At 37.5% G+C, this 14,198-nt stretch overlaps 1 protein-coding gene across 1 annotated transcript in view; it reads left to right on the plus strand.

Annotated features, from left to right (window-relative positions):
• Positions 1-14,198, plus strand: part of IL1RAPL1 (interleukin 1 receptor accessory protein like 1) — a 543,775-nt gene that overhangs the window by 17,297 nt on the left and 512,280 nt on the right. Inside the window, exon 2 of the mRNA XM_077812318.1 lies at positions 3,377-3,656. Within this exon, the coding sequence (XP_077668444.1) occupies positions 3,377-3,656 (280 nt within the window). The remainder of the gene's footprint in view (positions 1-3,376; positions 3,657-14,198) is intronic.

Genomic DNA, 14,198 nt, shown 5'->3' on the forward strand with positions numbered 1-14,198 from the left:
GTGGGCAATGAATTTTAGCATGTATAGATCAAGAGATCTCAAAGCTTTTTTTACAAAGAATGGTAACTATCATTATCCCATTTTACAGATTGGAACTGAGCAACAGGTAGTTTAAAAGACTTGTCCAGAGAGAGGAGCAGAACCTAAGGTTCCTGTCAGTCCCATGCCTTTTCTTCTGGACCACATTCCTTCTCATCTGAGTTTTGACTTGAAGCTCATCAGGGCTAGGACTAAGATTGGAATTAGCCTTAGATAGTGCAGACATTTTGAGAAGAGCTGAGAGTTGAGTTTGGCTACATCCAAACTGGAAGGTATTCCTCATTCTCTTTTTGGATCTAACCAAGATCCAAAACATGTAGGAGTATGTGATTGATTCTGGATTTTCAACTGTAAATTTCCACTGAAATTCTAAGGATTTATTTTCAAGTTTTGCCCACCACAACTGGCAAATTGGAATTTGGCTATACTCTCAGAGCCCGAGGGAATAGCTGGGTCTTACATTGTGCCCTGAATTTCAACTGACAGGCTATTTCAGACCAATGGGGGAAATAAGTCTCAAAGCTGGGAGCTCTGACTCCAACTGCCAGATGTTCAAATCTAGGCATAATCAGAAGAAGCATCCTAACTAATCCCAGTTGTTGTGACATATATATATATATAAAAGAGCTATTTTACCAAGTAGCCAGAACTCAAGCCACATAAAACCTGAGATCAACACCAAGAAGCTGATTCAAATCCAGGAAGTTAGGAACAGTACACTCTTCATAAAATTGGTGTAACATGCTCTAGTCATGGTTATTCCTGTTATTTCCAAAATTACAGTAAAACTACCAAATATAAATCTGTAGTTATATTACAGTGTAAGTAATAAGTACTTAAATAATATTTGTGCTTTACAGCAAACAGCAATAGAGCAAAATACAGAAAAACTGTCTGCATTTAAGCTTTTTCAGGTATTGTTTGTTGTCATAGAAATATCATTATTTCTGTATATGTAGTAATAGTTTCACTGAGCTTCATTCCAAGTAGAATATTTGTACAGCCAATTTATTTTTCATACTCCTTTAATACATCTCCTGAATTTTAAAAGCATTCATTCACGTAATAGTTAACTCTCTCTCTTCTTTTTGCACATGAGTGTATTATGTCTTCCAACACATTTGTCTAAGCTCACTAAACTAGATTGCAAGTGACATAAATACATGAATTGTCTTGGTATTTTTTCCATGGGGAATTCTAAACTGAACTAAATCAAGGTTAAGTGCTCTGCATAGCTGATCCTCCATTCAACACAAACAGAAATATGTAGTGGAATAAGTATTCTTCCATAGTATGTTTCCATGGATGCATCATGTTCAAGGGAGCTGGCAGCATTAAAATTGAAGGTCCTGAGAGAGAAACCTAGGCTAATAAAGTGGCATTATAAACCAAAAGCATACAAACTAAATTAAATAGTAAAGGTCAAAATTACAAGCTGATAATGAGCTAACATGAAGAAGCTGTTACCTAATAACTTGTATAATGGAGTTAACATTTCTTAAAGATGCATTTTAATTTACTGATTATTTCTGGGTTTCCAAGCTGACAGATTTAAGGTGCTCAGTAACGTAAAAGCTGGAACAATCAGAAATGGAAATTCATTCTAAAATCAGTAGATTTGAACACTGGAAAACTGGGCATATGTCCCTTCTAAATTGTATAAAGTTCCCATTCCTAGCCCTGCAGATTTCCAAGATATGGGACTTTAAAAAAAATACATTTATGTATCGCAAGTTCATCTCTTCTGCAGTACTGAATCTTGCCTGATCTAGGCCTCTCGCAGGGGTGATTTTTTTTTTTTTTTGGGTGGGGGGAAGGGACAGACACTTTGGGTTATTTGAAAATGGAACACCCTCTGGCCTCCCCCAAAATTAAATAAGGAAACTAATCAATCCATGAACAATATGGAATATTTCACTATATGGGTGGCCATTCCTTACACACCCTGATTCTAATATTGTCCTGTACTATATTGACAATGTTGAGTGGCAGTTATACTACTATGTCATACTTTATATGTTCATGTCATCATAACATTTGACTATATAGAATATATACTCCTATACATTTATAACAAATATTTATATTATATTACTTATTTGTGGACTCTTAAAAATGATTTTTTTAAAAGGCTTTTCTCCCAAATTAAAAAAAAAACACCAAAATCTGGCATTGTACAATACATAGCAATAGATAGTAAGGCTGGTTGTAAATTTTCTAACAACGTTTTTTTGTGACAAAAATTGGGTTTTTGAATAAACATTTATTTGCAAGTGTCTGCTCACCTTAAAAGTTTTTGATTTTTTTTTATTGTAATACCATTTTTTAATGTTTGAGCGTTTTTTTTTTTTTGGTAGAAAGTCAACATTTTCCATGAAGTTAAAAACAAACCAAAAACCCTTCTTTTTTGAGCAAATCTAATCGATAGATCCTGTCCTGAAGTTACTTTGTTCATCTATGTTGCAGTTATGATTGGATAGAATTAACCTTGACTGAGAGTTTTGTCTGTGCTTAGCATCTTAGGAAAACTGAAGTACAGAATTACTGGTAGCAGGAACAGTAAAATACCAAACACTTACATCACATTATCTCATCCCCAGCATTTTGTAGCACTGAAAGCTCAGGCATTCCTCGTAACATCCTATCTAACCTGTTCCTTCATTTATCAAGAGAGGATGCCTTGAATCATTTTTCCTAATACTCTGTCCTGCTGCACAAACACCAATACTATTAAGAACTTCCCCTCCCCCCCCCCAAGATCTAACTTAAACTTTTCCTTTCTTAGCTTCAGACCACTGGTCCTTGTCCTAACATAATCTGAAACTCAATAATTGCCTTCTTTCATTTATATTGTTACCTGGACGGGATTTGATTAATGCGATTCACTGATTATGACACCTTCTGTGGCAGACGGCCACCATGTTACACTAATTTAATTCCAATATTTTATAATAATTCACTTTAAAATTACACAATAGAGAAAAAGAATAACTGCATATATATCATAGGAATTATCAAGATTTACCGTAGATTCATTTGATATCTCTTTTCTGCACAATTCATCTGATAACTCTTTTTCACCACAGAAAAATGGTGTTAATAGCAAAAAAGAAAAAAAAATAGGCAAATTTTGCATGGTACTTAAAAATTAATAGTGCTGCTAGATGTTCAATGGGAATGGTGTAAGATAGAGTGGTTTTTATGCCAGCTGTGTAACTCTAAACTGCAGCTCTGATATTAGGCTGCTACTGTATTCAGTTGGCTGAAGCCTCTATTTATATATACGTATATATTTATATATACACACATATATATTTCTCTTTTTCTTTTCTTTTAGCTGATGGATGCACTGACTGGTCGGTGGATTACAAGAAGTATCAAGTTCTAGTGGGAGAGCCTGTTCGTATAAAATGTGCATTATTTTATGGCTATATCAGAGCGAATTACTCTCTAGCACAAAGTGCTGGCCTTAGTTTGATGTGGTACAAAAGCTCTGGACCTGGAGATTTTGAGGAACCTATAGCTTTTGACGGAACTAGAATGAGTAAAGAAGAGGATTCTATTTGGTTTCGGCCAACAGTGGTACAAGACAGTGGTCTTTACGCATGTGTTATAAGGTACTTTTATTTTAATTTATTATGCTTGAATACAGTGAAATACAATAGAATTATTGCTCTTAATACTGAAACTTTATGCTACCATCCACAGCACATACTGTTTTCAGTGATTTTGGTCTTTTTTCCCCTGATGGTGAATGTTTCATGAGTAACTTAGGTTTTTCTTTCTTCGTCTCACTCCCCTCTCCTATGCTTGCAGCATCAATCCTCTCCCACTTTCAATCCGAGCCCTCACCTTTGCCCTTCAGTAAATGCTGCCAGCCATAAGAAACATGCACAGCATCATCAACATTTTGCAATACCTTTTGCTATATTCAATTAATGTGCTTCACATGTGCAGGCTATAGATACCTTCCACCAAGTTAATGCTTCCTGGAGGCAAGATTGGGAGGTCACCAGACTGGGCTGGAAGTGGAGGAGAGGGCTTGCTGTCCCTGTGGCTATCTTCTTTGATCACTATCCCATTAGTAGCATTGAGAAGACTGCTAGACCTACAGAGTGATGATGCATACCACCCATTATTTTGTAGCAGCCTTATACATCTGAAAAAAGTAAACAGATTGTATCTTATATACAAAAGTATGTTCATGTGCTGTGACCTGTATTCTGCATTGCAACCTTGAGGGAGTTGAAAGCTGTAGAAAATAAAGGCTTACAGTGGATATTCCATCATGCTGTTATCTATTGTGTTTGCCAGATTGCACTATTGTTGAATGAATATATTTCTAAAGAATTCTCAGATTTTTTTATAAAAAAAACTTACCTTTTCAGTTACAGGATCAAGTTTGTCTCTCAAGATGATGAACTTTTTGTTCATTATTATTGCACAGTGACTCATCAACGTACAGCTGCTAAGAAAAAAGTCTTTTGTGTAGACAGACAAGAACTTTATACATTGTCGTTATGCTGTATAGCTACTTGTAAGAGTTTGTTCTTGAATTACAACTTAGATTATTTCTGTGACCGCAATCAGTACTCAGTATTCTCTTTTCAAACTCTGCCTCCTCTTCTTGCAACAACTTGTTACTATGATACCCATTTACATTATTTTCCTTGTTGTCTGACTATATCAGGAGGAGGACAGGAGACAATGGTTATGGCTTAATGAGGCCACAACTTTATTATTAGATGTCCGGAAGTACCCAGCAGATTAAAGAGTACAGTTCAGGTAACTCCATAATCATTTCAATATCTACCTGGGGACTTCCGTCAGCCCCCCCGACTTCTGTCCTGGTCCCCAGCCAGCCCAAATGAGGATCAAGGTGGGCTATAGAGGAGGGGGTGTTTGGCTTCCTGCCTTGCCAGTCATAGGTGCCCTGAACCTCTCCCTATTCCACTCCTTTAACAAACACCTTCTTTAAAGTCTTTACCAAACCATCCATGTGATCTCTGTGTCCCCTCCCTTCAGAGTACCTGCACTGGACATCCACCACAAGGAGGCACCAGCAACTAGCTTGGCTGCCTCCCCCACATCCCCAGCTGGGTTCCCAGACATCTCTCACTGCCCTCTTTAATATCAGACAAAAATGTGTCTGTGCCAAAGTCTGACAGGTGAACCTCATTCCCCCTGAATAATTCTGTTGCCTCATATGCTATGTCAGAATGCAAGATTACCAGCCTCCCTTATGATCTCCATGAATTTGGTCATGTCCCTATTCATATACCTCCTTCACAGCTCCCTGACACACCCTGCATTGAAGGATGTTTCACCACACAGTTTTTACTCCTGGAAAAAGTTCCAGGATCTGCCTCAAGTCCCTCTTAACTCTGAGCATTAAGACTACCCCTTTACAAATTCATAAATCACTTTCTCCAAGGTGCACCACTATTTGATATGGTGCCTACTGATGAGCCCCCACGGTGTATACAAGTGGCACCAGCTGGTTCTGTAACATGCCCCTTGTTCTATGCCAGCTCGGGATTGCTTCATCACTAAGCCCCAGCAGCGAATCCTCAGGCAACCTGAATGCCCACTTATGCACCCAGTGAATAATACTGTGCCCAGAGATCCACACCATCATCTGTGTGGCCCTTTTCCCCACATCTGGAATAAGAACACAACAAAAAATTGACGCTGACTCTCCACTGAGGTCTCATATACATTCTATATGCTTTCAAATGCCAACAGCCAATTGTCTGAATTGCCCCAGCTCCCGTACCTAGCTGTGTCACTGCTGTTGTCTCCCCAAACCTGAATGAATGGGAGCCAAATTCATGAGCTGGAAACCTCGGCCTCGTCAGTCCCTGTCTCAACACCATAACAAACTGGTATGTTGTGCGGGGACTCCTGTCACTGTGAATAAAGGGTGGCCCATCTCTCCCCCGTCTTATTGCCATGTATGCCCTCAAAGTGTCCTCTGGGCAGAGCATGGGCTTGCCACCCTCCCATAGGCTACTGGCTACGCCAAGGCCTCCTTGATCCATCTTTCACTTTCACAAGTTTAATATAACTGCTTACCCCTGCCAATGTATATTTCACAGTTTCAAACCCTTCCAGTAGAGACCCTACATGATCCCAGGTACTGCTGACCCTGAAGCTCAAAAAAATTATTCCAAAAATGCTGCCCTGGTCATTATCATAGGGTTAGAAGGAACCACAGAGGTCATCTAGTCTACCCGCCTGCCAAGATGCAGGATTTGGGTGTCAGCGTAGACTTTAGGATCAAGCTGGAGCCTGAACTCTGAGACCCACTCCACTCTCACCCCTCATGGGCTCTCCAAGCCCAAAGGTCTATACTGTAGTTCTGTAGCCTTGCAGCCTGAGCCCTGCAAGCCTGAGTCAGCTGACCCAGGCCAGCTGTGGCTATGCCGTGAGTCTTTTATTGCAGTGTAGACATACCCATCATCAGTTTATATAACATCAGATTTATCTAGTAGTTGGATTTGAATCTTCTTATTCATTTTAAAGATGATCAGCATTCCTCTTCTCTGACTTACCATTAACTTTTGGAAGAGGCTGTCATGAATGACATAGCCAATGAATGCTATTCAAAGTTAACTAACTTAAGTAATTACAGTCCTAGTATACACTTGAAATTACTGCAAAGAGCTCAATTATGCTTGTGATGTATCTTCATATATTGTTGTAAATTTAAGGATATACATATGAAGTTTAAAATATTATTGTCATGTACAATTCATTTATCCAAAAAAACCCTGTAATTTTAAGCCAAAACAACAACCATTATATACTAAACCAAACCAAACCCCACCACCACATCACTTTCAGGGAAGCATTCTTTTAAATTATCATTGAGGGTGCAGTTCAAATCCTGTAATGTCTTAGTCCACTCCCTCTGTGAAGACTTGTTGGATAGCAATCCCTCTGTGCACTGGTTCCTGACAATCACATTGTGTGTGTGTGTGTGTGTGTGTGTGTGTGTGTATATAATAAAAATAGATGTTGTAATTTCCATTGTCAGAAATATTGAATGAAATACAGGGAGGGCAAAGACACCCCTGCTTTTGGGGTGGGAGTAAAGTTGAGCCTAAAAGAAATAGGCTTCATTTTTTCATAAACTGTTCACAGACACCATTTCTAAATCATCAGAATTAACGTAAAAGCTTTTACAAGTGAGATTTACCACTCCACAATACCTGGCATTCTTTTAATATTAGTACTGATTTCTAAATATCTCCACTTGACTCTGAGAAGGATTTTTCCCCAGATAATTAGAAACATACATAATTATAAATATTTATTTCACCTAAATGATTTTCAACATTTATTACTTTGTTTTTATTTTCTGATCTTGTTTACCTTAATTCTGTTTAAAGTATCCTACACAAATGTCAAAGTTATGATATAATTTTTATTTGTTTCTCTTTTGTAGCAGTTAGTATTAACTGAGATTTCTTAATGTTTGTCTCTTCAGAAGGTAATCTTTTAGTTCCCCGTGCAGTTCTATATAATATAATGTCTCTAACTGAAAATCAGCCTATACTTATAAAGTCGATGCCAGGGAGCCTACCTTATTGACTGGCTCTTCCTGATTTTGAATGTAATATTGTCAGGGATTTCTCTAAAAATCCACCCTTTCTACCAAAACATTAGAAGCTAAATTTTGAAAAATAAGAGCCTGATACGTACATGCAAATTGGGCACCTAACTCAGAGAGCAAGTTCAGATGCTTACATTATTTAAGTTTAATGTTGTTATGGCATATTGCAGTCAAGTCCAGAGGCCCTATTTAGGGTCAGGTCTCCTAGTGATGGGTACTATACAAACAAATTAAAAGACTTCCTCAAAGAGCCTGCAGTTTGGCACACTGTAAACAAAGATACAAAAAGAGCAGTTAGGATGATGGCATGGATGGATAGAAAGAAGTGAGGGAAAATAGAAGGAAATAAAAACTGAGATAGAAGCAGGATTTGAGTTGTGCAGATGTTTGAGAATGGAAATTTTGTGTGGAAAAGGAAAATCACAGAAGAGATTTGATAAGGGAGTGATAAGTTCTTTGTTGTGGGAGAAGATAATTTTAGAAGTAATATCTTAATAAACTGGAGAAGAGGAAGCTGAGAAGCAGGTAGAAGTGAAAGATCACCAAAGAATAAGTGAATTATAGGGATGGGGTGGAGAAGAAAGTAACATTTTCAGTAGTAATTATTATGCAGGATTTGGGAATGGATATGATATTGGAGAAGAAAGTTGAGTTGAAAGTGACAGTGAAGTGACCAGGCAAAAGCCACTAGTAGAGCCAGTTTTAGTGGAGTTGAAGAGACAGATTCCCATAGTCAGGGACCCAAGAAAGAAATTCTTGCAAGAGTTCTTTATCAGATACCAGTTTTCTTTTACTGTTAATTACTTTACTACTGAGATCATATTTTCTTAAGGGAATCTATGGAATAAAATAGAGATTATCCTGAAAATTATGTCAATGTCTTGCCAGTATATTAAGATTTTAAATATTCTTTTAGTAGTGCAGGCTTTACCTCCTTTGTATTCATTGTCACATTTCTTCTTTGCTCCAATAATTAAAAAATTCCACTGACATGGCAGAAGGTATTCTGTACAAAAGTTAGCTCAGTTTCCTAATATGGTCTGTTTGTGATGGCTGATCTTGTAGAACTGGAACCTTCAGAAAAAATGTGTAATCGTCTGTAAGTTACAGTAGCTGACTTTATTTCTACACAGGATAAAAATGAGACTTTTCAGGATCTTTCACTAAAAAACAGAAAAGAGAAAGACGCCTTCCTTCTCCTGCCTTCCTTTCCTCCTCCAGTAGCCCTGTGGATAGGGCAGTCATCTGAGGTCTAGGAGATGATCTAGGTTCAGGATCATAGAAGGTGTATTGATTTTTCACACTTGCTAAGACCAGGCTCTCTCCCATTTTGACCAAAAATTCCATCCTGGACCTGAGAAACCTTCCTGATGTAGTTTTCATCTAAGCCAATATGTTTCCGCAAAACTTTGTTGTTGTTGTTGCGAAATGGCTCATTTCAACCAGGGTAACATTTAATTGACATTTTTTTTCAACCAGCACTATCTACTGCAAATGCAATTAATCCATCTGCAGAGAAGGGATCATATGTTATATAAAATAATGGAAAACAAAGCTGTCCTGTCATATGTCCCCACATCAGATGGAAAACAAAATTAATTAAGTTAAATCCAGATACTTAGTATTGATGTCTTCAGTAGACTTTTTAAAATAAGGGCAACCAGATTCACTCTTTAATGATCAGTCTGAGACCTACCTTTTGAACAGAGACCTTCAGAATGTGCAAATTCAATTGGTGGATAAACACCTTATGCAAGAATTGATATGAGGCTGACACAGTAATGGTTAGTTATGAGATTTAAAACACGCTGCTTACATATTGCAAAGCAGATGAGAAAATAACAATGTGACTGCAGTAGCAAACTATACAAGTTTATGCATTTAAAATTAAAGTTTGAAAATTTTTCTGCAGTTTGTCATTTTTAATAAAAACATAAGGTAATAATTCACCTTTACCTTTTTATTTTCTGTCATTTCATTTAGGCAAGGATTTTTAAAGGATATTACATGCATGTATATATATTTCTATTATTAAACCAGTAAACTATACTAACTATTTTGGTATGAAATATATTTTCAATTTTGATCATTTTTTGTAAACATGGAGACTATTTGGAATAGCAATATCCTGCTTTTGCCTTTCCATTTCTAAATCCACTTTTATGGTGATTCGTGAAATTTTCCTGTGCCTAAATGCTGGACTGGGCACTGGACTAGGATTCAGGATACCTGAGTTCAATTCCCAACTCATCCACTGGCCTGCTGGGTGACCTTGGGCAAGTCATGTCCCTCCCTGTGCCTCAGTTTCCCCATCTATAAAATGGGAATATGGTACTGACCTCCTTTGTAAAGTGCTATGAGAACTACAGATCAAAAGTGCTATAGAACAGCTAGGTACTCTTGTTATTATTAAAAAAAAAACAGGAATTGTACAACTGGGATTAGGAATTACTGAAGTGAGCTGTAGCTCATGAAAGCTAATGCTCAGATAAATTTATTAGTCTCTCAGGTGCCACAAGTACTTCTTTTCTTTTTGTGAATAGTTATGATGAGATAAGCAAATGCTTGCAAGTTAGCTGTCAGGACATTTACATCGTGGAGAGATAAATGTTGTCACCTGCACATTTCAGAGACAATGCGATGAAAATGAAAATTATGACAAGTTCCTGAGTGCTCGTAGAAAGCAAAAAAAGAGAGAGAGAGAGAAAGTAAGATGATTATCACAGGTTTAAAAAAATTACTTTGATTTTCTATTACTTTCAGAGATAATTTTACTCATGGATTTTACCATCCTCTTACAAATTGTTTATGTTCACTTTTATGTCTTGTTTCAGATTAGGCCTTGATCCTGAAAACACTTACTTAATTTTACACAAATGAGCAGACCAACTGATTGTGTTTAAAGTTAAGCATACCTCCAAGCTTTCAAACCTGCCAGTAGGTGACATAAACCATCAAAGTATGTGCCAATCAACCAAAATATAGAACACCTGCATTTTGTTGTATGTTGTGCCATAATTGACAGATTATATTTTTAAGGATAAAATATGTTTGAAAAGTTGTTTCATAACTAAATAGCATGAAGTCATTAAATCAGTCATTATATATACTTGCCAACTCCAAGTGTTCAAAGATCATAAGTCAAATCCACCAAAATTCATGAGATTTGCTTAATATTTACATATTTTTCAATAATACATTTTTACTTCTTTTGTATTTATCATATGGTATTTAAGGTTCACATTTTCAAAGTTTCTTCACAAACAGGCGACTTAGAAATTTCCCTTTTTAAAAAAGAAGGGAAAATTGAAATTCTCATGAATTATCTGATTCCAGGAAATAGAGCTTTCAGAAAAACACCAAATAGCAAGTGACTCCCAATGAAATCATGAGAGAGAGCAGCATACTTTTACAGATGAGATTAAAGTTGGAGAAAAGGTCTCTGCTCGGGTTGCTGGGAGGCATAGGGTGGGGAAGCTGAAGAGAATGTCCCTGCCTCGGCTTCTCTGGAGGCATGATGGTGAAGGGCTCTGGGGAGGGAAGGGAGGTATTTCTAAAGGTTGCCTCCAGGAAAATTAATTCAGACCATCCACTGGTTTTCCCTGCAATTAACCCAGCCCCTGCACACCAAGACAATTCAGGCCAACCCCAGTGTAATTAATTGAGCCACCAAACTCTACTCCAATACCATTACTCACCCAAACCTGGTACAATTAATTCAGGCTACCCACATATAATAGCATTGTTGTAGTCCAGCCCTATCTTTCAGCATCAAGGGCTTCCTTGATGCTGCCATAAGGAAGGTCCTTGCTGCTGCTCCGAGCCCTGCTTCTCTCCCCGCTTCCCCCATGAGAGAAAGCCCAACTGCAAACAGTGATTTCCAAAAGGGGTAGGGAGAAATGAGGGAATAGTCTGTGTCCTACCGTCACTGTTCACAACACAGGGGAGTTGGGGGAGGGAACTACCACAGCCTGTGAAGACCCCAGTAGCTTAAGGCCCCTGCTTTGCCTCCTTCTTCCTGCTCTAGCCAAAAAGACAATTCTCTTCATATTTTGAGTCTGCTACTGAGATAGGTGGGGAACTGTGCCCTGAAGGTCTACAGATTCAGGCTTTGAGACCAAACAGGCAAAGCAAATTCCAGTGGGAAGGATATTACAAATGTTAAAGATCAGTTTGGGGAGAGGCAAACAAGAGAGAATTAAGCACATATAAATCAAACGCACAGAGATAATATGCCAACAAAGAGAAAGGAGCAAAGAAAAGAAATCAAAAACATATTATTTAAGGGACATTTAGACAGAGGTTAGATGAAATCTTGACAATCAGAAATTATCAAAAAACAAAAACACTGAGAAACAGAAGGTGACAAAAAAAGTAACAAACAATAGCTGAGGAGATGAGCCAGACACTAAGATGGGGAGAAAAAATAAATAATTGGAAGTTGGAAACTTCACTCAAGTTTTGCCAATTCTGTTCATTTTTTGTGAGTCTTGAGATATTTTGTGTTTTTCTTAAATCCCCAGTTCCTAGTGTCAGTGCCTCTATAAGAAATCTAGTAGAATCTCAGAATTTGTTTTTAAAATAGAAGGGAATGTTTAGCCCTAATGGTTGCAGAGAAAAGCTAGAGTGTAGAGTAGACCTGACTGCAAGTTAAAAGCTTAAAAAAAAAAAAAGAGGTGGGAAATAAAAAGAAGCCTCCCAATTAATATATTTTTAAATATCTTGATTTTTGAGGACTGACATAATTTTAAATGCTTAGAATTTGACAAGACTGTTCAACTAAATGACAATTTGTACTGTTTAAAGAACAATGCAATACTCTGCCAAAATGAGATGTGCCAACAAAAGTGAGGATTAAATGCATTGTCCTGTAGAATGTCAGTTTCAGGCGATCAGAATAACATCACTGAAAAGAAGATTTTTAATATATATATTTTTCCTTCAAACTGCAAGGCTCCACCAAAAGAATTCTGATTCTAATTCTGACCATAAATAATGTTCAAGTGGTTTTTATTGATGAGGCTTCTAAGTTTCAATTCTTTTTACAGTTACAAGGGTTCTTAAAATTAGACAATCCTCTTTTAATGTGACTATTTGTTTATCCCATTTCTTTGGGGCTGCTTCCCATAATCACAGATCAGAAAACACATTGAGCTGGAAGGGTATAACAGAGTCCTGAGTATAGATCCACAAGGCAATGTCTTTTAATGCTACTAAAGCTGTGCATGATTGCTCTGGTGATAATAATAATAATATTTAGCAGCTAAATAATACTTTTTCATCTTCAAAGTGATTACGTTAGACATTTCAACAGCCCTGTGAGGCAGGCAATTAAGGTGAAGCACCAAAAGGTTAAATGACTTCCCAAGGCCAACAGAACAGTCAATGTCCTGTCTTGCAATCCAGTTGACAGACACTACTACATTTGATGCACTTGCTGGGGGTTATTTGGAGGAGTAATTTATGCCTGGCTAAATCAAAGGTCTTTGGCTAATAATAATAACTCACAGTGTACCTGAGCACTTTGAAGCATAGAAGAAGATACGATCTTTGATGCAAAGTCCTCACAATCCAGACAGTGGATAGGGGGAACAAAAGCAACAGATAAGCAGTTATACAGATATACTTGTTAATAAATACTGACATTGTTCTCTATGTATATATTGATAGATGGATGGAAGGAAGGAATGAAGGAACATGGAAATTATGCCCAAGTTACTCCTCATGCCTGACAACTTCCATTGGCAAGTTTCTTATCAGCATTGTGACAGAGAGAAATCTTCAGGAGGGACTTGAATGTGGAGAGAGTTAGGGGGCTAGCAGATGAGCCCAGAAAGGCTCTTTCATTTGTAAGGGGTAATACAGCTGAAGAAACTGTACTGGTGTAATAAGGTGACAAATGGGAAGACAGGGTAGCGTCACTGGCAGAGCAAAAGAGACGCGGGAGAACTTGGAACTTAATGAGGGTAGATAAGTAGGGAGAAGCAGTCATGCAGTACTCTCAAGTCAGTAACAGGAAGGTTAAGTCTGATGTGATTGAAGAGGAGCAGTAAAATGTGGTTTTATTACAGTGTTCTAAAGCCATTGATTTCGGGAGATCATTGCTGACTTTAGTTACAGCTGGTGGTAGAATTAAAAAAATCACTAGTAATTCTTTGATGAAAAATGTCAAGATTTGCAATGAACATATTTTGCAATGAATTATTTGGCCAGCTCTGCTTAAAATGTAGAATAACTAATTTTGAAGCACATCTACCTTGGAATAAATATATCCGGTCAGGATGATTTGTCTGAAATCTGTGAGTGTAAAGAAATTTTCAGTAATGTCTCCTAGTGATTCACAAGATTTGGCAAGTAACATTCTCAAATTCTCTGTGCCACACTGAAAATCACAACTGCTCAGACATCACCACTACAGAGAAAGGAAAGCCAATGGTATTTCCATATTGATTTTTACCCAGTACTGCAAGCTGATAAGTTGTGGTTATGGTTTGGGGCAGCAGTGCAAAAATGAGGTTGGATCTATCCAAGCAGTACTTGG

This window comes from Eretmochelys imbricata, chromosome 1 (genome assembly GCF_965152235.1).
Source record: "Eretmochelys imbricata isolate rEreImb1 chromosome 1, rEreImb1.hap1, whole genome shotgun sequence".
Classification (NCBI taxonomy): Eukaryota; Metazoa; Chordata; order Testudines; family Cheloniidae; genus Eretmochelys; species Eretmochelys imbricata.